General features: G+C 38.5%; 1 protein-coding gene across 5 annotated transcripts in view; it reads right to left on the bottom strand.

The window, feature by feature from the left end:
- The window catches only part of stxbp6 (syntaxin binding protein 6 (amisyn)), a 190,686-nt gene that overhangs the window by 114,916 nt on the left and 47,811 nt on the right, over nt 1-27,959 (bottom strand). For 3 of the 5 annotated variants that reach the window (XM_053336031.1, XM_053336030.1, XM_053336032.1), the window contains 4 exons: nt 27,108-27,238; nt 26,826-26,991; nt 16,507-16,664; nt 12,834-14,466 (listed from right to left, as the gene is read on the bottom strand). In XM_053336031.1, the coding sequence (XP_053192006.1) occupies nt 14,443-14,466; nt 16,507-16,664; nt 26,826-26,991; nt 27,108-27,238 (479 nt within the window). In that variant the 3' untranslated portion in view covers nt 12,834-14,442. Of the gene's footprint in view, nt 1-12,833; nt 14,467-16,506; nt 16,665-23,793; nt 23,893-26,825; nt 26,992-27,107; nt 27,239-27,959 lie in introns of those variants that run through there. The other 2 variants (XM_053336033.1, XR_008323096.1) reach the window with 2 other exon arrangements.

Genomic DNA, 27,959 nt, shown 5'->3' with positions numbered 1-27,959 from the left:
GGGATTTTTTGAGGAATCAATTATAATTTATTCTCTACTTTCTCCCAAGAGTTACTAACAAATTAATCAAGGAAATAACACATTATTATTTATTTAAATAAATATAAATTGATGATGAAAATAATTAATACAATGGCATTTGGAGTCACTGACTGCAGCTTGTAGGTTTTTTGTTCTGTTCTGTCTACAAACATTTTGGTTGCACCCCTTAAATATGTGAAGACAAGTCACACTATACCACATATGTTCACACATGGTTTGCTGTCCTGTCATTCCCACTCCCTCCTTCCACCCTCTGTAGTGTATGTAATTCCAGATATAGAAGACAGAATGCTCTCTGTGGCATTTAAATTAACTGTAAAGCCCCAAAGTCAATGTTATATTTACCTCACTGACGCATGGTGGGCACTGGATGACACAAATTCACCTGCTGTGCTGGCATGGGGCCTAGCTGAGGTGTGAGAGCGATACTGAACAAAAGGATAATGCAGAATGGAAAACACCTGTCTAGCTTGCTTACACAAACCACAGGAGGCTGCATCGACACTGAGAGGCACTCAGGTCAGTGTACTGTATGTTGGCTTAAAATACTGCAAACATGTCCAATGATAGCAGGTTGATGATGTGAGAAGATTGCTGTGTGTGAAAATGTAATAAATGAATATCATGAATAATTCTCTTTGCAATTTTTTTTTTTTAGCTTTTTTGTTCATTTTTTATTGCTTAGTCTCTATCTGTCTGTTTCTTTTCATCTCTTGTTTTATCTGTCTCTCTGTAGGAGTGTTCTCATGCTGAGACAGGAGCATTGTGTTTCTCTCTCCTTGTCTTTGAGGATCTATTGGCCAGGCAGACCCACCTACTCAGCTGACCCAGTCCAATCCAGATCCTGAAAGCAAGCTATTTAATCTAGCACTGGATGACAGGCCACCCTCCCTTTGTCAGGGAGTAGACCATTGCTGTTGTTTCAGCTGCATTGCAGTCATCCTGAACACATCCATATTTCACCGGGGAAAAGAAGATAGATCGAAGAAGAAAAGGCAGCTGAGGACAACGCCAGAGCTGGAAAAAAAAGAGAGAAGCAAGGAAGCATTGCAACAAGACAACAAAGTGTCAACAAAAAGAAAATGGATAAATAAGCAAACCTAATTTAAGGGTTTTTGACAGGCCTTATATGTCTCTGACTCATTAGTGCAAAATTAAAAGTAGAGGCTACCTAAAGGTCGCACTAACATGTTGCTCAACTCCAATCAGCCCAACAATTCAAGGACACAACTTACTCATTAACTCTCCTTTTCATTAGATACAGCCTGGACACCCCCCTCTTACTATTCATGACATTCAGGATGCAGACTTGCACAAATTACATTCCTGTGGTCTATCAGTGCAGCAGACAGCAGGCAGTAACTTACTGTATTTCTGAGAGCTGAGCTGCTGCAGGTGACTAATTTTCCTGACACCCATTGCAAGGGAATTAAATAAGATGGACCTGAAATTGTCAGACTGTTGACCTTTAAATCCACAAGTGGGCCACTAGTGGCAATGGAAATGGACAGACAGAGGTAGGATTTAAAAAAAAAGCAGTCCAAAGAAAGGTAGGAGAAATATGAAGTGACCGAAGAGGGGAAAAAACAGAGAGACATATATAAGAATATTAGGTGTTTTTTCCCTTCAACTGTCAGACAGGGCAAACCCAACCTGATGGTGAGATGTGACACATGGGTGTGTCCTGTTCAGCCCACTTTCCCCCCAGCAGTTCCTGTGAATGTCTGGTCAGCCTGGCCCTAATCCTCCCTCTGAGACTGACACCATTCCTGCCCCCCTGAGCTGACTGGATTCTATCTCCTCTGTACTTTTACATGATAATAGGTTAAAAGAAGGACACGTAAAGAAGATAATTTTTCATGCAGATAAAAAGCTTTCATTCTTTTGCCAAACACTGCAGAGATTTACTACAGCCAGGAGCCACAGATAGATGAAGGAAAAATTAGTGAAAGAGGAAAACAAAATGTGGATTGACAGCAGAAAAGCATGATGAAACAAGTGGTGTTTCTGATGCTGTGAGCAAGTATTGAAACAGACTGCAAGACGCAAATAACACTGGGCTTATCTGTGAAAGTGATTAAAAAGCGAGTGTTGGGACACATAATGTTTAACCTACATACCCTATCTCTAGCGATTCCCACCGAGAAAGTCCCTCTTATCTGCTAATAGACCTTGGTAATCCCTCAAACACGCATGTACTGTACACTGGCAGCTTTTAATGAATACTGAATGAGAGATGAGTCCTGCTAGAAACCAATGGATTGCTTAAACTATATGGAACTACTGCATTGAGGGTCCAGCTGTGTAAGTCAATGTTGAGTTTTCAAGCTAAAACATAATACAGTCAATACTACTGCATCCTTGAGAACAGTTCAATCTGATTTCTGAGAATTAAATATACTACAGAGGATTGCCATAAACTGTCCCTTACAAAGACAGATAACTGGCAAAATGTTGATTTTACTACAAATTATCAGCAAAGATCAACAGAGCACTAGATGAATAATCCAGTGCTTGATGCCAATTATACTGATTCATACGTAATACAACCTCAATGAGAATATGTACTTTCTCTGTGGTTCAATAGAAAACACTGGGGGAATTTTGAAATGTTCCCTTTAAAAACACATATGTTACGTCATACTTTACAAACTCTCCCAAAATAAAATTTGCGCCAATCAGTTACTTGTAATGTGGAGGAAAAGTTCAGGCTCCAGGGGATTTGGGCAGAAAATCGGAGTGCAGAGAGGGAGAGATTGTAGACGACCAGTAGTGGAGATCAGCAGTGTGACCATATCCAGAAAATTAGATTTACTGAATTAGAGGGATTAGATTGACTACAGCTGGATTGGACCTGATGCCTCTAAGAAAATAGAAAGATAAAGCAAGAGAGGGAGCACAGCACAGTAGAGAGGGGGAACAAGGAAAGGAGGATAGCCGGAAGAGTAAGATATAAATAAGTTTCTTTGGGAGTTGGGTGGAAAAGTCGTATTGCGGTAGTGAGAGGAGCAGAAGGAGAAGACAGATCAGCAGATTTAGGTACCCTGGGTAACTTTTAGGGGCTGGCACTGAAGTGAGCAGCTGACACTGTCATGGCTGCTAAAGGTTCAGCTGGGTTCTTCTGCTCAACAGGACTAGAGCTGCAGTGCCCCTCAGTGGTTGAGTATGGGCATACAGGCTGAACCTCAGAGCATGTCTACAGAGGAGACATTAGGGCATGAAAAGGACAGAAACAAATTACTTATCATCTCTTGGGTCAAAACCCCAAAGCTAAGAAGTGATTATTTCATTCTTAAAAGATATTCTTAGACATTCTTAAAACCGTATAGTTTCACATGTGTGGATTTTGATACTTTAGTTTTGTTTTGGCAGTTGATTGCCTTTCTCCTTTTGATATGATTTGACTTGTTTAGTCCTCCTCCAGCGTGACACAGACATGGTACCCTCTCTATTTGCTCTAAGACATGATGAAGCCATTACCAGATCATTAACCTGGACAGAACTTGTATTATGTTTGAATAACAGGTTAGGGGTGTGTGTGTGTGTGTGTGTGTGTGTGTGTGTGTGTGTGTGTGTGTGTGTGTGTGTGTCTGTCTGTCTTGTTGTGTGAGAATGTGCAGCAGTGAAAGACAGAGCTCTAAGCAGGGGAGATGAAGCCTAAATCAATATGATTAATTCATGTTAATTGCTGCCCCCTGGTGTCAGTGCCGCGGCTGTCGTTACTTTGCTGATACACACGGTTTTTGGCACCGCCTCTTTGCCCAGAAGATAAATCTCCCAAGTCAATAGAGAGACAGATACAAATTCCTGCTGCTTCATAGCTTCACACTGCGGTTACCTCTGGCCCAGACACAGCAAAAAACTAGTCTTACAATAACTCGCCCTTCTACCCCCCTGATCCTCTTGTGGAATCTGAAGAATATTAACAAGGCTGTGGTGATGTATCATAGATAAACAGGAAGTGACAGATTTTGTATGAATTCTCTCCCTGCATATTCCACCATGATTTAGAGGCTTCACACAGCCTGCACTGCAAAATTGTAGGGTGTTGTCTGCATACTGATGTCCTGCTCATTTGGAGGGGAGGTTTTTTTAAACCTTTATTCAACCAGGAGGGTCCCATTGAGATTAAGAATCTCTGGCCACGAAAGGCAGCAGCATTTATAAAAATGCATAGTGACAGACAAAAGGAGACCAATTTAAAAAGAAAATAAAACAAGTTTAGGGGAACTCCCTTTCCCAGAAATTTCAAGGAGTCAGTTGCGTAACCAGGTAAAATAAAACACATACATCCTAGGAAATCTGCATCTCATTATTTTGACTGTGATTATTTATATAAATAGAGAATCAAAGTGGACCTAATACAGAGCCCTATGGTACACCCGTTTCAACAGATATATTAGAACATAGACCACCATATCTAATGCTTTAAGACCGATTACTAAGGTGGTTTGAGAACAAAGCAACTGCTTGCTCAGAGTCTATGTGTTGAGAAATCTACAGGATCAGCCTCCTTCGATTTTTACAGTTAAAACATACTATTCTTCACAAAACATACTAAAGGCACTAAATACAGTGAAAATAAATAAACATCCTTTCAGAATATAATATAGACTATCAAAACACACAGTGTCTAGAACTCACATTCATTTACACTATCTGTGGTGAAGCCATCTCCTTTTAAAACACAAACCATGGGGGTCAGAATTTTAATCAGCCTATACCATCCTCAGAGATCAATGTGAAGAGAGACATGCTGAAACTGACAGGTAAGGATGATTAATGGCCTGTAATCAATCAAAGGGAGTGACATGAATTTGAGGTGCATGATGTACATGTGAATCTGATTACTTGGTTGCATCATCATTCAGGCATTTAGCTTAACTTAAAAACCACTTCCACTTCTAAAACAAATGTGTCATTTATCAAAATCTAAGTCAAGTTATGACTGTATGGCCAATATGGACAAGAGGAATGGTTACATTTACTATCATCCTTTCAACATAGATTACGAGGCCTGTGTGTGTTGGAATGTGACACAGGTGAATGGAGGAGCCAGCAACCAGAGAGAAGGATCCGCCCACACCAGCAGTGTGAGAAACAGCTGTATGTTTCTGCACTAAACTAGAGAAACACCCTGCTTGTTACACTGTACCTCTTCGAAAGGGGCTGACTGATTCACACTTTTAAATGTGGCCTCCTGAAGTGACCCGCATGCTCAGTTGATCATTAATGACGTCATGCACATAACGGGTAAACACCGTTTAGCGAACATGTCAAAAGCAACAGCTGGTGAAGTTACTAGTAGTCTCATTTATGGTCTAATGTTACAAACAGCGGGTGATGTTAAAAAGGAGGAAGAGGAGAAAGAAAATGAATACTTTAATGATGTCTTTATGTGAAGCATTAGCTGTGTGTTGCTCCAGAATAACGTCAAAGCCGCATTAAATGCTTCCTGACTGTCCAGATTGTGGTCGCATTCAAAAAAATCCGATACGTATCCGATTCAATACCACATTTGAAAGTAGCCTGAATTGGATTTGGAAATGTCAGATTCAGTGCGACTTGTGCTGTTCACATTATCAGAAACAAATCAGATATGGGTCACATTTGAGCGAACAAATCGGATTCAGGTCACTTTTAGCTGCGGTGTGAACGCATAGACTGTATAAACCTACAGCAGCCTTTGAGTGCTCCCAGAAGAAGGAAAGATTGCATGTCACTGCTTGTTTGTAGCCAATCTGTTTCTTCAGTCAAGTCAATATTGTAACAGCTGGCCATCCATTGATAGGCTACACTAGAGGAGTGAGATGCTGGATCAATGATGATGCCACATCATACCATGAGACTCATGCAGACACACAAAGGCGCTTACATACAAAAACATTTTCTTTTCTATAATGTATGTCTCAAGGCTTGAAGGTGGTAAATGCATCAAGAGACATCAAGCTCTAATAAATACCTGCCTTACCGTTGCTGCAGTAATCCTCTGTCAAATTTAAAGAAACAGTAAGCATCCCTAATGTTTTGTATTTTGTATAACAACAATAATTCTGCGCACAATGTATTGTGAATATAAATGGTATAAAATGTCCACAAGGAAGTGGGTCACTGCAGATCGTTTACCTATTTACAACAAACTAGATTGGGTGTCTCTTGCTAACCCACTATAGAAAATACTAGAAAAGTTTAAGTGTGGGAGAAAAGTTTGTGAGGTAGATATACATTTCAGGATAATGAATAATGATTGCAGCATGGCTGACATTGCACTCCACGGGAACTCAAAGGTGGAGGGGAGAATGGGTAGGATGGAAGGCCCAATTTAGAGCAAGCAGCTGTTCTGCACATTGCATCACTACACATCTGCCAAGTCACTGTAGGTAGGGGGCTGAGGTGACTTCCCAAGCTTCATCAGCCCCCCTCCCCTCCTGACGTAAATTTCAGATTCTTCCTGTAAACATACTTGATTCACACACACAAGCACACACTAGATATTCCCTTGCAGGCCTGGACTTTGTTTCCCAGAAACATCTTACAGATAATGTGACCTTTGTCTCATTTTAAGTCTGTGGGGTAAGATCATCTTAGCCTTAAGATGCTTTTGGGAAGCAGGGCTTAGACTGCAGTGCTAATGGTATGGAAGGTACGGACTCCTCCCTTCTCATCCACTTCAGGAAGCTGCATCACATGTACGGATTCAGTGCCTGTCTTGTGAGATGTACCTTTTCCCTGTTAGTGCCATGTGATTACACATAGCTCAGCTCACTCAAAGTACTGCTTAAGGTTAGGCAGTGGTCTTGGCCATGCTGCTATTTAACCCTGTCTGTTTTAGCAGTTTTGCTAACCTGCAAGCATACATGAAGCTCAGCAAAGCAGAAATTGAAGAGTGATGGCACCAAAGTCACTACTGGCAGAAAGCATCTCATATATAGTTGCAGCAGCAGCAAAGGGAAATGTTAGCACCAGTAATAAAGCAGATTGTGAATCAGCAAACTTATACAAATAAATAGCATAAAAACATAATATTAGCACCACAATGCACATGCCAAACAACAGCTTAAGCAGAGTAAGGACAGCCACTACACTATTAATACCCATGCAAACACTTCACATAATGTAGAGAAATGGCATCAGCATAACAGCTGGAGTTGCCAATAGATGCCATGTCATCAACCACAAGCAAATGTACAGGAGATAAGCTGCATGTGCCAGCATACAAATAACATTCACATGTTGACATTGGCAAGCACAAACACACAACCTCAACTGAACCAAGATCTGATTCATGATTCTTGTGTTAGCCTGAACTGATAATATTCTAAAAAATATATGACACTTCTGGGTTTGACTGGTTAACAAACTGAGTCATGGAATATTGGCAGCACCAGCAGGGACTGGCTGATGGCAGACTGTTGGCAGGTAAACTTGCTTATGAAACGTTATATGAACAGTAGCAGCAGCAAGTGTTTGATGCAGTGACACAACTAGCAATTAAGCACAGCACTGTGGAAGTCAGTTGTGGAGGAAAATGCTCAGAGGACTCACATTTTATGTATCTTAAACCTTCCAATATACAATCTTGGACACCTGTCTTTCAAAGTCAGATTAATGCAATGCTAAGGCTATGTGAACACGCAGTTTAATTTTAATTTCACTCTCTCAACAGCAAATCATCACCCTGGAATGGTCAATTTGCTCAGTTCTTATTTATTAGTTAGTTATTGGGGTATGACTAAATCTTTTTTAATGTGGAATTCCCTGTTAAATCAACTGTAGCCTCAAATAAAGTTACACTTACTACTGTATCTGTACTGTACTTAACTGCTGTATCGGATTTAGGACTTTCATGTGGCGGAAATAATTTGTAAAAGTTATGTCTAGAAACATTGCTCCGAATCCCACTTTCCAGAAAACCTTGGGTACAGACGCAAAATCTTGCTGCAGTTATTAGACTTGGACATTGGGGTAAAATCCCATCCTGACTAATAGAACTACTTAAGAATCATTCCGGAGATTTGTATGCGATAATGAGAAATAGAGGTGCAGTTCCATTTCATTCAGCTTTCTCACCTCTGGGTGTAGCATGTAATTACTCCTGTGGAGCTTTGTGAAGGATGACAGATTAAAAAGGAGTTGCCCGGAGCGGTTGGCCAGCCAGTTAGTTCACTAGGCAGCCACTGAGCCTCTCCGGAGGTCACACCACAGTCCCTGGCAAACAGGTATGTCAACGCTCTTGTCAAGGTGACACCTGCAGACAAATTCTCCAGCGACTAAAGTAGCTTTTTAGTGTTCCCTTTGCATGATGTTTTGAGGTACCTGCACTTTACTTTACAATTTTCTTTACTTTATACTTCCAATGTATTACCTTTGCAACAGAGATATTGTAAAGTTTACATTTATTTACCAGCTGTAGTAAATTGTTACTGTGCAGATTAAGATTGTAAATAAAGATGCAGCATTTCTAAAATAAATGTAATTATATTGATCATACCAACCAGTTTATAATATAGATCAAATTAGCTCCACTTCAACTGGCTTCAACATTAATGTAATGCTTATAAATTAAATTATCAGATAAAATAGTCTGACTGTATGGTATATATTAAAACAGTGACAATGACCATTTTCCTGTATAATGAATACTTTCACTTTACATTTTACACTTTCACTGAACATTTTATTGATACTTCTGTGCCCATAGTTAAGTGAATGGTAACATTTCTATCTCATAAAAAGAAATTCATCACTGAGAACACTGGCATTTTTTATGACAAAGACAGAAATTTTAAAATCTGATTAACATCTATACTAAAAAAATCTTTTTATTAAATCAAAACGTATTAGTAATGTATCAAGACTCCTACTGGTGTGTGTTGTTCTCCATCTGCAGGTTGGGAAAATGCTCATGCTTAGCTGCCCACTTCCTCTGTCCCTAACTTAAGCCCCTGTCAAGACATTCACAGCAGCAATTACTGGTATTGAACTGCCCTCAATCAGCCCTTAATTCAAGCCTTCAACCTGCGATCAATGTATACATTAAACCAAAATTACACACTAATAATCAGTTCTTCTAATCAATACAATACTGGGCAATAAACCTACAGCTGACAGAGTCTTTCTACAAGCCTAGCGCACCCTCCTGTGGTGTGCAGAGGTGGTTTAACTCTGCCTAGTTCACATGTGAAATGTTAAAGGTGCTGATTCTAGTACAGTGAACCAGGTTACAGTCTTACAGACAAATAATAATTTCCAGATGTCAAGAAATAAGCCAGGATGTGCATGTAGGGTATGAGGACAGGAGCAGACACTATGTATTGCCCAGGACCTTAGTGTTGCAAGAGCTGGGAGGGAAAGAGTGATGAGAGCTGAACGATTAGAGTTGGGCTATACAAAGGAGTGAGGAATGATTCACAAGACTTGGCAGAGTGAGTAATGGTAGCAGAGTCCTGCACAGGGGCTTTTATGAGGTACTTGCTTCCCCCTCTCCAGCACTAAAAGCTATAGATCATGTATTTCAGCACTGCTTCCGCGCTTACTGCCCTTCTGCCTGTCAGACTGGTCGCCATCATTAATTAGAACATTAAAATACCATTAAGAGGAGGCAGGGAGGGGAAGATAACATAGATGTTTTGATTTACTTGACTGTGTTGTACCTTCAGTATGTAGGCCTTTATCAACGATCAGGCTCACCACTTTATTCTGTCCTTTCCTAACAATGAGTGAATTCACAGTTAAGGTCTTCTGATACGTACATGGAGACTGGAATATTTGTTACAAAAATGTATAATACTGTTTGGGTGCATGTACATCACTTTTGGCCAGCATCAATGGGTAGAATTCTTTGGATATGTATATAGTTATCAATTTAATTTAAAAAAAGATGTTTTTTAAAGGGAAATAGCTGCAAGTTATTTAAACATGAACTTAATTTGTCTTGGAGCTTAAAATATTCCAAACTGACTTTTTCCACCGTCTCATTGACTTTGAAAATATGAACAGCCATGAAAACAATTCCCAAACTTTAGCTGTTAAAGTTGTTTTATGTTTTAATAGAAAGCCTTTGTTACAAACTGGAAACATGGAGTTTGAAAGACATAGCCATTTACCATATATGGAGGGTGTTTGCTATTGAGTTGCATTATGAAAATTGTTGGCATTTTGGAGCTTGAGCTATACTAGGCAATAAAGGGTATATAGACCATTCTTGTTTTATATGACTCTTAAGAGTCCTCTAACGTTCTGAAGTGTACAATCAAACAATTAAAAAACCTTTTAAGTATTTTACAGACAAATACTACAGTGTTTCTGAGACAAAACCCAACTTGACATAGTCAGCAAGATATAACACTCATTGCACCACTGACAGTATTTGAAAGGACTCAGGATCATTTTGGTACATGGGTCATGAAACAGCACATTTGGTCACAAAGGACTTTTGCTATGACCTTATTCTGCAGTATTCTGAAGGAGTTTTAAATATTTCTTCATAGATCACAATTCAAAGGCCAGTTTTAGATTTTGCTGTTACCTAATAAAACTCCTTGTATTTAGATATCTGTCCATCAATTTAGGAGTGACACTGGTTACAATCAGTTAGATTTTTTATTTTTTTTAATGGTGAGTCTCTGGTTTATATGTCTACTACATATTGTGTCTTTAAAGTAAACCACATGAGGGCAGTCTTCACTGTTGTCTGGACAGAGGATCACATGTGCATACTGAACACTGAACACACACACATACACACACACACATCATCAAACAAAACTTTCTGTCATATCTAGCTGCTGTCTTCCCTTTTGCTAGCACTGCCCTCTGCAGGTGAAATAGAGCAGTCTGCAGTCGTTGTACACACCCTAAATTTGACTGCAGTAAAATTACTGTATATTATTGGTCTACATCTTTTAGTCAGTACAATAAGCAGAGCCAGTCAAAGTTAAACGGAAATTATAAATCCTGTTATTTACATTATTTATAGAAGGAACATCACCAGTATAGGGGGAAAAAGTTGGAAGAACTACTTGGCTTCAAAGTATGTTTATTACTATTTAAGTGATATACACAGTCCTTGATGGGAAGTTGACAAAACTGAAATATAAAAACTCCATTGCACCTGCCTGTCAAGACTTCTTTTCTTCTATAGTACAATAATCCAAATACTCACACAAGGTATAACTGAATTCAAACCTGGTGAAACAAATGTGAGCATGCAGATAGAATTAAACTATTTAAGCAATTAACTACACTGCCTGTCCAAAAAAAAGTTGGACTGCTTTTAGCTTTGATTACGGCATGCATGTGGCATTGTTTCGATAAGCTTCTGCAATGTCACAAGATTTATTTCCGTCCAGTGTTGCATTCATTTTTCATCAAGATCTTGTATTGATGATGGGAGACTGGACAATCCACATGTGAAAATGATTTGTCATGCTCCCCGAACCACTCTTTCACAATTTGAGCCCGATGAATCATGGCATTGTCATCTTGGAATATGCCCGTGCCATCAGGGGAGAAAAAAAATCCATTGATGGAATAACCTGGTCAGTATATTCAGGTAGTCAGCTGACCTCATTCCTTGAGCACCTAATGTTGCTGAACCTAGACCTGACCAACTGCAGCAACCCCAGATCATAGCACTGCCCCCACAGGCTTGTACAGTAGGCACTAGGCATGATGGGTGCATTCACTTCATCTGCCTTTCTTCTTACCCTGATGAGCCCATCACTCTGGAACAGGGTAAATCTGGACTAATCAAACCACATGACCTTCTTCCATTGCTCCAGAGTCCAATTTTATGCTCCCAAGAAAATTGAAGCCTTTTGTCTGATTAGCCTCACTGATTAGTGGGTTTCTTAAGGCTACACAGTTGATCAGTCCCAATCCCTTGAGTTCCCTTCGCATTGTGCGCGTGGAAATGCTCTTACTTTCACTATTAAACATAGCCCTGAGTTCTACTGTTGTTCTTCTACGATTTGATTTCACCAATCATTTAAGTTTGGTGAATAAAATCGTAGAAAAACAGTAGAACTCAGGGCTATGTTTAATACAGGCATGCACGGGCATATTTCAAGATGACAATTCCAGGATTCATCAGGCTTAAATTGTTAAACAGTGGTTCAGGGAGCAACTTCATTTTCACACATGGATTGGCCACCACAGAGTCCAGACCTTCACCCCATTGAGAATCTTTGGGATGTGCTGGAGAAGGCTTTGCGCAGTGGTTCGACTCTCATTATCAATATAAGATCTTGGTGAAAAATTAATGCAACACTGGGCGGAAACAAATCTTGTGACATTGCAGAAGCTTATCGAAACAATGCCACATCGAATGCGTGCCGTAATCAAAGCTAAAGGCGGTCCAACGAAATATTAGACTGTGTGACCTTCTTTTTTTTTTTTTGGTGTCGACTTTTTTTTTGTCCAGGCAGTGTAGTTACCTAGTCATATTTAAATGTGCAATATTTAACCAAAAATGAACTTACTTCAACATATTGATAATGTGAAAAAGTGATTAAAGTTATTTATTCAGTCATAACCAAAACACTTTCTCTTCATGGTCTGATCCTCTTAGGCAGTGTTACCATGGGTTGCTACATAAAGCAAGAAAATATTAACACTGATTTACAGACTGAGGTGACATGTTCAAAAGGCACTAATAAGGAACCACTTTATTTTGATTGTGGATTTCACTTTATTTTACATGTTAGCATTAAAGAGAACTGCAATCAGTGTATAAGCATTGCTGAGGCACTGACTGAGATCATCAGATAGAAAGAATGACATAACAAACCTTGAGACTTGTAAGCTTTTTGCAGCTTACTGTTTATGAGTAGGGAACACCCACGAGTGAAACACACAAATACAAGAAAAATTATAAAGAACAGCCAACAAAATAAATGTACAACTTCTGATACCATTCTTTGATGAAACCATTAAACCATTGGTTATAAAAATGACACAATAATATAAATTCATTTTTATATATCGTATATACTTTTTTATTAAAACGATAAACATCCAAAGTGTTAGAGAGAGGAATAAAAGCACATTAAGATTTAGGCAACTGGAACGTTTCATTAAGAACTCAACAGTGCTCTGCAATTGTCAGTGCATTGTAAAATTATAAAAGTCAAAATACCAAAAAAATAAAATAAAATAAAATCAGATAACTCCACTGTGAGGATGAGGTCTTGCCAGTGAGGAAGCCAAAGTCACAGTCAGCGAGAGGCCACTGGCAAAAAATGAAGTACTACACTGTTGCTCCTATTTGAGATATTTTGCCCATTACCTACCAGAATACAGGTCATTATAATGACCAACCTAAATTATACTAAAAGCACAAGGTATAACTACTGAGTGATCGGAGTTGAAATACAGCCAGGAATAAGTAATCATTTCAAAACATCCCATGTTCATGGGACTATTTAGCTCTACAGACATTGATAATAGTACTAGAAGAATTACAGGTTTTGCTGTTTACAATGCAGAAGCTGGTTTACTGAAATGCCCCCCTTCACCATAAATTAAAAAACAAGCTTATTCTCAAAATTCTTCAAGTACACTTACAAAATTGTTAGCAACCTATTCCATGTAGATTTGGTTGTTTTGAATGGTAGACAAGTCTAGCAAAGGAGAAACACTTTTGATTAATACTGTTTTGATACATTTTGAAATGATGGACATAACAAACCTAAAGAGTGAAAAGTCCAAACAATCAAAAGAGAGAAGTTATTTAATAAACTGAAAATGAATGTATGTGGATTTATTAATGTTTAGGGGTAGAGTAGATGTTTTCTCTGCGTTGGAGGCACAGATGTAAGTATTTATTTTGTCTGACATCCCACTCCCCCAAATATGATGCCAAATTATTTATGTGGGTACAAGCTAAGCTTCAAACAGGAACATCTAGGCTCTCTTTAGGTATGTGTTTGTGGTGCACTGAAGGCCTGTCACTCATTAATCATACTGCATAATCACTGCAGTGCTCATAAATAACAGTAAACAATAATCTGAGAAACATGTTATCCCTTGTCTTGGCGTGTTAGCTGATAACTTGTCAGCATGTGTACACTCACATTAGAGTCTGAGTGAAAAGGGGAAGGGTTTAGAGTCACGGTAGTTATAAAAGACAGTCATGGCTGTGGTTTGTAACTGTTTTGGCAAACAGAAACGTGAAACATTCTAACTATGTTTACCTCTCCTCCTCCCTTCTGCTAGCTGTGTCCCCATCAATAATAACAAGATGCACTGGAATACAATAACCATAAACATTAGATTGTTAACTTTGTTAACAAATAGTACTCATATTAAAATTTTTTAAAAAGAATAAAATCTGGAATCCTTCTCCTGTACAGCGACTGGTGATTGGCCACCCCTAGCCCAGTTGGTTTTGGCAGTGGTTTAACACTTGTGCTTCATGGCAAGCTGTAAAAGAAATTGGGGTGGGGGTTGCGGGACAATACAGTGAGAAAATGTACATTACCCTAAGAGCAAATGCTGGTCAACTTCAGAAAAAACAAATAGATGTAATTGATCACCCATTAGTCTTCAATCAAATGCAATAGCAAGCACAATGAATAATAGAATACGAAATTACAGGGTAGAAATTTGACTCTTTCAGAAGTGAGCCATTAAGGAGACATTGCTGTTAGGGAGGGTTTATTAAACAGGTGCTGGAAGGCCACCAGTGGATGTAGTGTTTGTATTCAGACAATGACAGAGCACTCTGCAACTTCATTTATCCCATTAACAAGAGTTGTAATGGGCTTGGTTGGAGGCTCGTTAGAAAGATGACCAGGGATATCAATGTAATTCATAGCTACGGCCGGGGTACAGATGCGATGACGGAAGACACACACAAACAAACACACACACACACACACACACACACACACACAGAGTATGGATGATATTGCTGCAAAATGCAGAAAACTTAAGTCTACAGATTGAACAAGTGGGGGCAGTAGAGCAGCATCAAAAAGGAATGGTCTTGCTTGAAACAGCTAAGCAACCAAGTCATATAAATAGGATTGCAGAAGTGGACTTAGAGAAAGTGAGATGAGACATTTATCAATATGTAAGTACATCAAATGCAACAGTATCAATTTAAAAAATCATGTGCAAAACAAATCAAAAGTTATAAATCAAATATTATACAAGATAATGACAGCCAGAGAGAAAAATGAAAACTGCTTGTAAATGAATGATTCTTCATGGGGGTTCCACAGTCATTCTCTCCTGAAACCATCAAAGCCGGGGCATTTTACTCTGCTCATCTCAGTTTTTGTACTTCATCACAGTGGGGAAGCTCATCTGTGAGCAGTAAGGCAGCCATTCAAGTCTCTTCAAATGTCTTTCAATTATATAGTGCTACACTCACTAGCACTATATGGCATTATCCCTTGTTCAAAACAGTCATGTTATTAAGTAGTGTATGACTTTACACTACAGTCATTGACATCCCAGTTAAGATGTCTATCAACAAAGGCTATCTCTCTAGCAGCAACAGTGCAGCAGGGCTGCCTACATTTATACAAACAGCTAGGCTGCAAACCCAAGGGTGTGTATTATACAGAGTGCTATTAGAAAGACAGCTACAGTCATACAAAGAAAATAGATTTTTTTCTTTTCCTTTGCAGAAAAAAATGTATATCATGCTAATAGCCCCATTAAACAGCATGCAATTAGTTTCCGTGACATATAAGAGACATGGAATGGATGGGGAAGGAAGGAATGAAGGAACACTCTGTAGAGCAGTGGTTCACAATGGGTTGTTGGATTAACCAGAGGGGTTGTGAGATGATGGGGCATGATAGGATGAACACACAAAATTGTAAATTGTAAAAAAAAAAAAAAAACTCTTTCTAGAGCTGCAAGGTTAGTCCGTCGACAGAAGATTAATCAGCAGCTATTTTGATAACTGAATAATCATTTTAGTCATTTTTAAGCAAAAGTGAAAAAATATCATGGTTTCAGCTCCTCAAATAGGATTTTCTGTTTTTCTCTGTCGAACATGATGATAAACTGAATGTTTTGGGTTCTGACATTTGAAGATGAAACCTTGGATTGTGGGATACTTCAATAGATATTTTTCACTATTTTCTAACACTTACACAATTAAGCAAATTAACTGGACGACAAAGCAACATGTCACGAGGGGTTGCAGGGAGTTTGGGAAGTACTGTTATAGAGGACTACAAAAAAGGGTAAATGAGGAAAGAAGAACAAACTCTTACTTATCATCCCAGAGCAGAGAGCACCACTGCTGAGAGACTAGAGTCACAATGAGGAAACGCTTACAAATATCCTCAGGTTTAAGTAAAATGATATTTTGGCTGAACTAATAAGACTTTAAAATCATTCTATAACATGTGAAGTGGGAATTTCAATGTTGTATTAAAATATGCACATTTATCCCACCTGAGGTTATGGATTGTAATGCATCTAGCTAACATATTGCCTCACCTTGTGTGCTGTGACAGCAAACTGTTCAGCACTGTTCATCATGTCTGCAGTCCTCTCCTCAGCCCGACCTAATCGCTCCCCACGCTCATTCAGAGCCTGGCTGGCCTTCTGTACAGCACTCGTCACACTGTCTGCAGCTGAATGTAGTATACTGTTACCTGCAGATAAGGATAAAAGTGAGGAAAGCAAACAGAGCAACAGAGCAAAGAGAGGTGAAGTAAAACATGAAGAAGAGAAGAGAAAAGACAAGAGGGAAATAAATTGTGATTTATTCAAGAAGCAGAATTTGAGATTAGCTGCAACAAATAAACTTGTGACATTCAATGAGTGTAGTTTAATCAGACCCTGAGCATTAGTGTAACTGGTGGATGACAAAAACACGAAAAGGCAAATGGCTTTAATCACATACAACTTGGGAAGATGACTAATGAGTTTTCTTCAAAGATGATTTTCTGCAAGGAAAAATGAAAGTCTAAGTGAAATTAACCTTTTTTAAACTAGAAAGTATGTAACCTCAACACATACAACACCAGATTAAATATGTTATGGTGACATTCTGCACTGCTTTTCCTCAAATTTGAACTTGTGGTGCCAGTTCCATGATTACTTGCCTCTTTTCTAAAGAGTAATAAAGAAAGACTATGTGCTAGGCTGGAAGTGTAGCCCTGGAGATCCAAAAAGTGGATATAAGACAGAGAGCACATCTTCGAATAGCTGTGGCAGCCCTGCGGATGTTTCCTCTGACAAGCCATTAATCTATTGCATGTCGACAGTGCTGCTACACTATGCTAACAACTAGACTAGGAACAGCAATCTTGCTGCTGCTTTCTCTTTGTCGGCAATACAGTAGCATTGTTCTAGTGGGGAATAATCTGTCATTTTATGTAAATGTATGTGAAAGCACTATGCCAGTTTGGGAAAATATCTGCTACCTTTGGTTCCCCAAAAAGAGGGCTTCCAGTTTGTGGTAGCAAGTCCCTGGCAGATTATTATTCTTAATTAGAACAACAGACCAGAACCACAGGGTTCAAAATATGACAAAAAGACTACACTTAATATCGCTGCACTCAAGAAAAGTCCACCCACCCACTGAAAAGATGAACTATATTCAGTTTTCTAAGGCCTACAGTACAGTATATCATCAGATATATAATAAATGAGTTTGAAGAGAAAGAACAGACAGAGCAAATCCTGAGGGTACCAGCTGTATTAAGACAAGACAAGCCTGATTGTATCTATTCCCACAGGAAACTGCAATATAGTGAGTGTATGTCCCGTGGCATCAAGGCAGGTAAGCTGAATGACAGATAACTGCGACAGCTCTACTGCAGCAGGTTATAACAAAACCCAAAAACAGACAGTGGGGTCAGCTGGAATTCCTTCAAAAGAAGTTCACTTGTTAAAGTCAAAGCAATTTCTTTAGAGACACACCCGTACCGCAGACACATAGATGAATGTATAGATGCTCATACAGACACCTACACACACATGGTAGGAAGTGGAAACATATGCATCAATACAAAGCCTTCCCAGAGTCAATTTCCCAGAGATTACAGTAAATGAAACACAGATTTCAGGTCGCATTACACATGACAAACACACCCGAACCAATGATGAAATGAGCTTCACAACTGTTCAGATTTTTCATTCAGTCCAGTCAAATTATGTATTCAAGATTCACAATAACCACCTTTTTGAAACATTTACAATGGCAATGCAGTATTTAGTTTTTTGACTAGGATTTATATCGCTATTAGAAAATCTAAGTTAGTGTTTAATGAATACACATCGCAAATGAGGATTTTGGTTTACAGGGGCTAAAACAAATTCCTCCTCCGTTTCTCTGGAAAAAGAATCACTTCCTCTCAGGCTTTAGAACTTCACTAGAAAGGATAAGACCTTTTCACCTCCAGACAGATTCCTCTTAATCCTCTCCTCCTCCGTGGGAGCCCGGGGAGTAATTCTCCCATCATCCCCACCTCTCAACCCCTCCGCACCATACACTCAGAAAACACGTCTCTTTATTTGTCTGCACACCATTTCCTTTCGCTGGTGCCTTTCTTCTCCATTCTCAGAGATCAGTGGCAGGCTGCAGCGTCGGCTCCCCCAGTGGAGAATGTAATTACAGAGAAGGCAGGGTGGAGACATTCTGGAGAGCTTGTGAAGGGGCTGCAGCATCGGGAGCTGAATGAAACATGTGTAGGAGTAGATTATGTTATGTTGTGCTGTGATTCAAACTCTGAACATTAGTGTCTCTTAACTCAAACTGGGAGCTGATCAGCCATCACTCTCAACTGTGAGGATAAGATTGTTTCTTTTATGTTGCCATAGATATTCGCTGGTATTAATATGTTCTGCATTTTAATGAGGTTGATTTTTCACCTGTTTGACACTGATAAGCCCTTAGTGATGGCTATGCAAACTCAAATTGTTGATAGAGAATGATCCATAGTAAGAGGTCAAACCTAGTACATCCATGACACACCTCTCTCAACAATGCAGGAGGAATTTTGTTGGAGACTGAACAAAAACGCAAGTTGTTTTTTTTTTTTTCAACAAAATATTCCATGAAAATAGGAACCATGAGCACAAACATAACAAGGAAGGGGAACTCTCCCAGTATTTCTGTAGATGTAGATTACAGGCCGCACTGCTGCGGCGCTAAGAAAATAAGCTGATGGTTATCAACAGGAACATGTCAAATTCACTTCACAAGATGCTGACAGCCAGGTCACATTTACCCTCGAAGCATATGGGATTGAACATATTGGATGGTTGACTTCGAGAACAAACACAAAAACAATTGTGCAAACAAAACACGCAACAGTGCTTTTAATATTTTCACTCTGGCAGCGTACATGATCATATCCTCACTGGGCAAGAATAATGCTGTGGGGAGCAATATGTGTGGGTGTTGGAAGGGAGAGGGTGTTTTACAAGAAATGATTTTAAGTATTATCAAGCGCAGGCTTATCTGCACTTCAACAAGTTCCATCGAAAAAACCTCCTTCATAACCAGATATTGCCAAGGGGTTTTAGGCTGTTGTTAGTCATCCAAAGATAAAGCTTCCTGTCAGGGATTTATGAGTGACAAGTTATTCCTAATAGCTTTGCCTACATATGCAGATGCTTCTTTTTGAACCATTATACATTCAGGGGAGATTCTCTGACAGCAATACTCTCTTTTTCAGTGAAGTCCTGATTACATTGACACAGTTACACATTCATGCCTGGAAGCTGCTCAGTACAACCACAGTCTGACCTGCCAGCCACTGAGCGGTTCCACTGGAGCAGCTGGGGGTTAAGGGCCTTGCTCAAGGGCACCTCAAGTGGTGGTAATGAGGGAGGGGCAAGTGATGCTTCTTCACTTTCCCCATTCTAACTTTTAGGTCACCACCCCTCTTCACAATGACATACACAGTAATTGCTGTATTTTTAAGTAGGCTCCTCTTTTCGCTGTTTCTGATATTAGATAACTGGTAATAGTACTGCAGATTTATGTACTTACAATTCATAATTCAGAGCTGCTCTACAATGAAACATGTCTACGTACTTTATGATTATTTCTTGTCTGAATATTCTGCACACAACATGATTACATTAGAACTTTCTGGTGTTAATTACAAAAGTATGTCAACACAGTAGTAAACACAAAAATAAGTGTAGGGTTTTAAAAATAAAGACTATCAAATGTATTCAGCATATATAGTTAACTGTACAGAACGTAAACAGTGTATGAATACAAAACAGTATTGGAAATGGGAGTTTAGATGTTAGAAATAATTTCTAACTGAACCAAAATAATATTCATTCAAGACTTTATAACATGGCAGAGGAATGTAGTCAGAAAAGTAAATAAGGAAGAGTGTAAGAAATACTTAAACAGTGCCAAATGTAAATAGTATTGTAACTGCAGTGTTTTAATAACTGTTCAACCCAAACTACAGCAGTATTTACAGTTTGAGTTTTACTGGGAAAAATATTTTTGGATTCAACAGTCAATTTTTCTTCTTTTTATGTGACAGCTGCTATTTCTGCTGTCACATAAAATTTCTCAGCTCTTTCTGAGAAATTAAAGTATAAAGCTCTACAGTCAAAGGGTGAAATAAGTTTGAATACAGTACTTTGTCATAATGGTATAAAGTCCAAGCTTAATCAATCATGAATGTTTGTACTTACTATACTATGTTCTATCCTTCTGTGAAATGGTATTTCTTATTTAACAGGATTCAAATATAAAAAATGACATTTCAAACATCTAACATGCTTTATATGCTTCTTATTTACAAAACGTTAATACTTTGTTATAGATATACATGTCAGGTTTGGTTAACTATACATTAAAAATAGAAAGGAAAGTTTACAATTGAAAATACATCAAATCTTAATTTAATATGATATTTAATTTAATAATATAAGTTCTAATGTATTATGCATGGCAGAATGACAGATAGTCAGGATTTTTTTATTATAATTGGTTAATGTAACAGACATGGTCGAGGCCTAAAGGAATAGCTATGGTGCTCCTGCTTTAAGAGAAACCCTGCTGTAGTTTAATTAATGCAAATCTTGACATTACCAGCATCAGCATAATGAAACTATGACAAAGATTCAACCAGGAAGAGCACCTCCCCCCAGCACTCCTGACACATATCATGTTTCTATAGCTTTTCATCCAATCACATTTCTCCACATTCTTCCAGCGGTTATTTCTTATACACAATTAATTCATATCTCTCTTTTAATGGACAGTACCAAACATTTACTATATAGTACATGCCTATCGTTGTGTCATTTTCTTTCAGGTGCTACAATGCGCTGTCTCATCCTCACCATCACCACCATCTAGGACTTTGACTTGCTCTGTATCGGGAACCACAATCTCCCATCAGTTTGACCCACAAAAACTAATTAGCAATCCAACCAAATGTATAATATGTGATACAGTGCTGAGGCTAGGGATGTCCCGATCCGATATTGATATCGGAAATCAGTCCGATATCAGCCAAAAAAGTGAATATCGGATTTTATCGGACTGAATCTAAAAACTCCGATATAAACGCTCCGATATAAGCTGTCCATTTACCGCTCCAGCACTTCTATAATAATAGGTGACTCTGGTTTGATCACACTCCAACACAGTAGGTAGCGGTAATGCCCCTTAATTAACGTTGGTGCCGGCCGCGGAAGAAGAGCGTCTCTGATCCAGCATGCAGAGCCCACGTGATCACAACAACGACAACGTGTGTGCCTGCAGCAAGGTGTAGTGATGTCGGCTGTGTGGAAGTATTTTACTGTAAACTCGGACAAAGACGTTGCAGCTAAATGCAACATTTGTCAGGCGCAAGTGTCCCGTGGAGGGACAGAACCGGAAAGGTTCAATACAACCAACCTCATCGCACATTTGAAAAAACACCACAAAAAAGAACATGAGGATTTTCGCGTGAAAAAAAAAATCTCCACATTATGCTCGGACTGCAGAAAGTGGAGGAGGAGGAGGAGTAGTAAGGGTAGTCAGCACTGACTGATAATTATTTGTTTTATGCTCTTGTTATTAGAGTGATATGTTTATTGTGTTTACACTCTATTCTTCAGTGAAGACTAAGAGTAATTACTACATTGTTTTGGGCACAGTCAGTCAGTGAAACTGGAGCTGTGTGAACTCTTAACTTAGAGCAGTTGGACAGTGGACAATATTGTGTTGTTGTTGTTGTTTTTGTCCCTGCCCACAGTTGTTTCCAACATATGCTGACAGTAAAAAAAATAACTGGAGTGAACTTGAATTGTTTGCACTTTAAAATTTAATTTATTCTATTCAATTGTATAATGATGTTGGTAACCAGTGGTTATTTTGCACTTTAAATATAACATTTTGTTTTTATTGGATTTGTTGAGGTAATTCTCTTATGTTGAAGGTTAAAATTTATGTAACCAATTGGTTAATAATAAATGGGTCAGTTTTTCCTATACCTACTGTTGCTGACTATTGTTTTCTGTTATATCACTACAACATCAGTAACAGTAACAGTAACATCACTTTATCAAGCCTTTTCTAACATTCCACACAACAAAATAAGGAATAAATATATGTATGATTCGTGCCTATATCGTATCGTATTGATATCGGTATCGGCCAATACTCAAGGCTACAATATCGGTATCGTATCGGAAGTGAAAAAGTCATATCGGGACATCCCTAGCTGAGGCTACTGACAAATGATCCTATTATAAACAATAATTAAGCAGTTCATATAAATCATCTTGTTAGTCCATCCTAGAACTATATTAAATGTTTTAATGCGCATATTTGTGTGTCTTGTGGACACATTAGATTTGGAGTGAGGTGGATGTGTAGCCTGAATGACTCCTTCAACTTTCTGGTTAACCACTCACCGAAAAGCAAAGAAATAACTCTGCCCCTGACATTTTTTCATGACAGGAAAACCTTGACCTTGCTTGCTCGGTTGGCTTTCAGTTTAGCTGCTGTCATGCTGGTACAAAAAGACTTCAGCAAGACACTAAGGACACTAACGGGCAGAAACAGTGAACATTCTGTCCTTAACTTACCACAGAGCCGTGTGACCACTGACAGAAAAATAGCTACTAGGTATTCATGAACAGTTTTCTCTTAGTAGCTTTGATCAGCAGATACATGTCAGCATCCCAGAAGTGCATTAAGCAGCCAAGATTTCAATCGATATAGTCTTGACAAAGCTTAAATGTTAATTTTTGAAATTGTATACAGTAGAACAAGATACTAAAGAAACCACGAGAAAAGAAGCACACCATCAGGTTACTGCACTTGAATGTCAAAATGTAATTCACCTCTGTAAAGTATTAGTCAGTGACTGTGCACACACAGTCTGACAGTGAGGGGAGAGGGCAGTGAACACAACTCATGCAACCTTTGGAAGTAAACTTAAAATCCCTTTCAGTCTGTACTTCCCACACTGACAACACATACCAGGGGAGTTTTGACCTTGTGCTCACTGGGAGCATACAGAAGAAAAGTTTATGTGTGTAAATCTTAATAACAATATATCACAAAAGAAAAATGACAACTCAGGTCAACACAGTTCCTAAGAGGCAGGAGCAGAGCCCTCAATTCAGAAATCAGGATCATTTTATACTTTTTTTTGGAATTCAACTTTGCAGAATGACCCAGTTTACTTTATATTTGCTTACTTTATGTCTTAACTAGATCACATAAGGAACTCAGCGTTTCTTGGGGTATGTTACTTATTGATTTAGTCCAGATACCTGTAGTTTTGTATATAACTGGCTTACCTTGTCTTAGTAGATGCCCAAGGTGTTCAACCAATTGTTTCCTCTTTCTGTTCAAAAAGACTTTGCAACGAACAAAGATTGAATCTACAGCTTGGTCTTCTGTGATGAGAAAATGACGAAAGTCATTATCAGTTTTGATGTTCAAAATATGATATAGTTTTGAAATTAGTCGAGAGGAGTTATAGTTTTTGGATTACTAAATCATGTATTAATCACTGAAGGTTGAGGAATTTATAAGTTTCATGCATCTGTGAAACCGGTTATTGTTTTATTATTTATCTGTTGGTTAAAATGAAGGTCACATCATGAATAGTGAATACTGTTAAAATGGGCATTTCATGTTACAGAAATGTTTGACATATTCATTAAATCCTTTGGAAATCTAGATGCTCACGCTTGTTTATACCTGACTGGAGCAATCATAACTCCAACACTCCAACACTGTTTTATACAACTATTGTAAATTTGAGGCTGATGACTTTGACTAATGGAGAAGCTTTAAAAGCATTCACTTAGCTTATGGACTTAAACTTTACTTTAGATTCAAGTCACAAATGCATGCCAGTGAGATAGAAAAGCTCAGGTGGGTATTGGGGTAGGGCAGGGTATAAAAGTGATGGCAGCAGGCCAAGTCAGCACTGATAATAAGCTAAATGAACTGCTTTTATTTCTAGACCAATTACATGCCCCATTAAGGATCAAAAACATGCGCCTGTGCTCCCCATACAGCTCTAGCAGAGCTCTAACACTCCAGAGCATCAGTTCACATGACCAAGAAAATACTTTTTAAATAGAAGATATTAACACAACTTACAATTGACACACATATGAGACATTACAGAATTAATTTCAATAATAGTTTAAATGAAATGTTTTATATCATAATGTAATATAAAATCTTCCATTAATTCAAATTAATTTAACAGGTGTCTTTATTGGTCTATCATGCATTTTCAGTTTTAGGAGTCTCAGCATTATACTGCCTAGTGTATGATTAAATCGTAACAATATAACTAAGTGCCAGGCATGGATAAGCTGCCAATTGTCTTTAGTCTTTTACATTTTTTAACTCAGGACCACATGTAGTAACATCCAACTGGCATGAGGAAAATAACAAAATAAAGCCGAAGCAAACTAACAAAGCTCTTACTATCTTACAGTACATACACACATGGGAAATGTAACAACAACCCCAGAGATTTGTTAATTTGTTAATTACAACAATTCCCTGTTTATTCATACCATTATGACTTGCCAGAATACCAGAAAACTAAAATAAAATATCCAGAATATCAAAATGATGCTTATTGTATTGATTGACAGAGGTTCTGCAGACAGAGTCTCCCACAGTTATGGTCCCACACCTGAGCAGCGTCATGAGTTTTGTTTTGCACTGGTGTGAGACTTAAACTGGAGTAGACAGAACTGGCAGCAAGCTGGCATCCTCCCTGTTCCTCCTGTAACAGTGTGCATGGCACACTCAGATTGTTGGCCAGCTGGACTTGCAGCATGATGTCAATAGCTGGATCAATACCGGTAGCTAGTTCTACAACATCAAATATCTAGTTCTTTAGTATTTTAAATAGTTTTTGTGGGTACAATTCTTTAATCAAGTATTTAAAACAAGGGGTTGTTATGTGACTCATATTGTAATAATCCACTAAGTTTCTTACATTGTGCACAGTTAAACAAAATAATGCAATATGTCCTCTGTGTCTGCTGTAACTATAATGTTCAAATCTACTGGAGGTGTGTGTTTGATATGTAACATTTGCTCTCCATAATCCATCCTACTCTAAAAAAACCAGGGTGCAGCACCTTCAGGGAGTCATTTAGCATCAATGGAAACAGAGATAATTCCCACACAAGTACAGTAAGAAAAGACGAATGAAGGAAATCCAATAGAATTAACTTAAGTGTTTATACAGTACAGGTATTTAGTGTATTTTTACCCCTCTGTAATGTCTGGTATCTATAGTACTTTCCTTTGTTGTAGCTTCACCAAAAACTGTTTTTCTATCATGAGGACAGCTTTCAAAAGACAAAAGAGACTCTAGCCTGTGATTATTCATTTGGTGACTTGCTCATCTTTTTCGTAGCCCAACAGTTGAACAAAATACAGGAAACTAAATGATTCTTTTGTTTTCAAATGCAGCAATTTCCAGGAATTGATCTCTGCATATGTGGGGCAGATGATCACTCTGCAGGAGGCGGATTGGGGATGTGTTTCCATTAATAATTACATGAATAATACAACAGGTTGAATGGAGCTCAGAGATGAGGCGTGTGGGTAAACAGATCAATATCTGATTTAAGTGTGCAGGATGCTGCATCCCCTAACTGGATTTGACTGAAAAGGAAACCATCAACCTGCACTAGAGTCCTCCAACTCCTCTTGGGTAACAAAGATAGAACTTGCTGCCAGGAAATGACCAATTATGTGGTTTAACATTTACATTTTACAAACCTTTGGGATTTGGTAGGGCTATGACTTGGTTCATCAGCTTGTGTTGACTTATTAGTTGGGCATGATAATAAGGTTATTTTAAGGGGGGAATTGAAGTATTTTTCCACAACCCCAATTTTTATAACTAGTGTCAAACAATGATTAAGGGACTGTTACATACTGAGAGGTTTATGTTATTTAAAGGGTGGCAAGCAACTGAAGATAATGAGCCCCAACCTTGAAATGTGTCAACATCACATTAATTAGTGAGGATGATTAATTAGTGTTCTATTGAGTATATTATGTGCTGTAAAACCAGTTGATCTGTCAGATGCTTTGAGTCACAAGTGATGCATTATGTTGGACATCCTCATTGACCTCACTTCAGCAGAGCACTCAACAGATGTTGTCTGCGAGGAATAAACATGCATTTTCATACACACCAGGTGTTAGTTGTCATCATACATAATCAGATTCAGACAGGCTTACAGCACAGTATGACAGCAGCGAGTCTGGCGGTGCCGAGCTACTGTGTTCTGAATAGAGACAAAAGGACAGTTAGCAATGTGTGTGTTTTTTTTCTTACCCCCCAGGAGTTTAGACGGACAGTTGACGAACTCTGGTTTACTGGCAGAGCTGTAGCGCTGACAGGTGTGGTGAAGAATTTGGACAAAGGTGCACTTCTCTCCTGCTGAACCAGCAACCCACTGGTCAAAAGCATTCTCGAACGTCAGGTCAAACTCTGGACAGTCCTTGGAAAGAATGAGAGGGAGAGGGAGATTTTTGTCAGAAATACTCTTGCTAACTGTAAAAAAGCAATATTAACTAAATAAATAAGAATGGTTGAAGAGGGTTGAATATAACATACTTTATTAGGGTCAATGCCATTGACCTGTCGTAGCTGGTCAATTGTCCACTGTGACCTTTTTATAAAGGTAGAAGATCCTTCAAATTGCTTCACTTTTGTGATGGATACATGCGATGGTTTCTTGTTTGTCACTGTGGAAACAGAAAACAACCACACTTATTATCAACTACAATTCACTCACTCAGTCACTGACAGACACTTATAGGACTGGCCCCTGTGGTCCAGTCAAAAAGTTATTACACTATGTCAGGCAAGAAATAATTTAGAGCGTGTAAAGGACGAACCCAAGAAGGTGACACAAACATCAAAAATTAAATTGTGTGTGTGCGTGTTAAAGTAAATGAATAAAGAAAATGTTCAGTCTCCTTGCCCGATTGTTCGGACACATTCAGAATCATACCTCTTTTTCTGTTAGTCCTGTCATTAACAAGCGGTGCACTTGGTGATTTCACCTGTAAAATGGTTTTTTATTAAGGTTTTGTATTTCTCTGAATGTTTTCCACAGACCAGAAGATGGATGTTTTGCAAAATAGTGTTGTCTTGTAAACTGCAGCCCGTATATTTCTAATACAGCTAGTTTTGATCGTAGAAGACGTACTGTATGGACAGTTCAGGTCATAAGATGATGAATATTGCAGCCAAATAAAAGTCACAGCATCCTTCTCGAGGCATCATTAACAAAAGGACAATGGACATTTCACTTTTGAGATCAAAATCTGCAGACTATGACATCATTTTCCAATGAGGAGATTAATCCTGAAAACATTCATTAAATAGTATTCTGCCAAATTCTGTTCAATTCTTACATATTGTACATACTGTGCCATTTCTGCTGTGTTCCAACAACAAAAT

This window comes from Scomber japonicus, chromosome 16 (assembly GCF_027409825.1).
Source record: "Scomber japonicus isolate fScoJap1 chromosome 16, fScoJap1.pri, whole genome shotgun sequence".
Lineage (NCBI taxonomy): Eukaryota > Metazoa > Chordata > Actinopteri > Scombriformes > Scombridae > Scomber > Scomber japonicus.
Note: the sequence above shows the minus strand (reverse complement) of the source record. Positions and strands in the feature narration are given on the sequence as shown.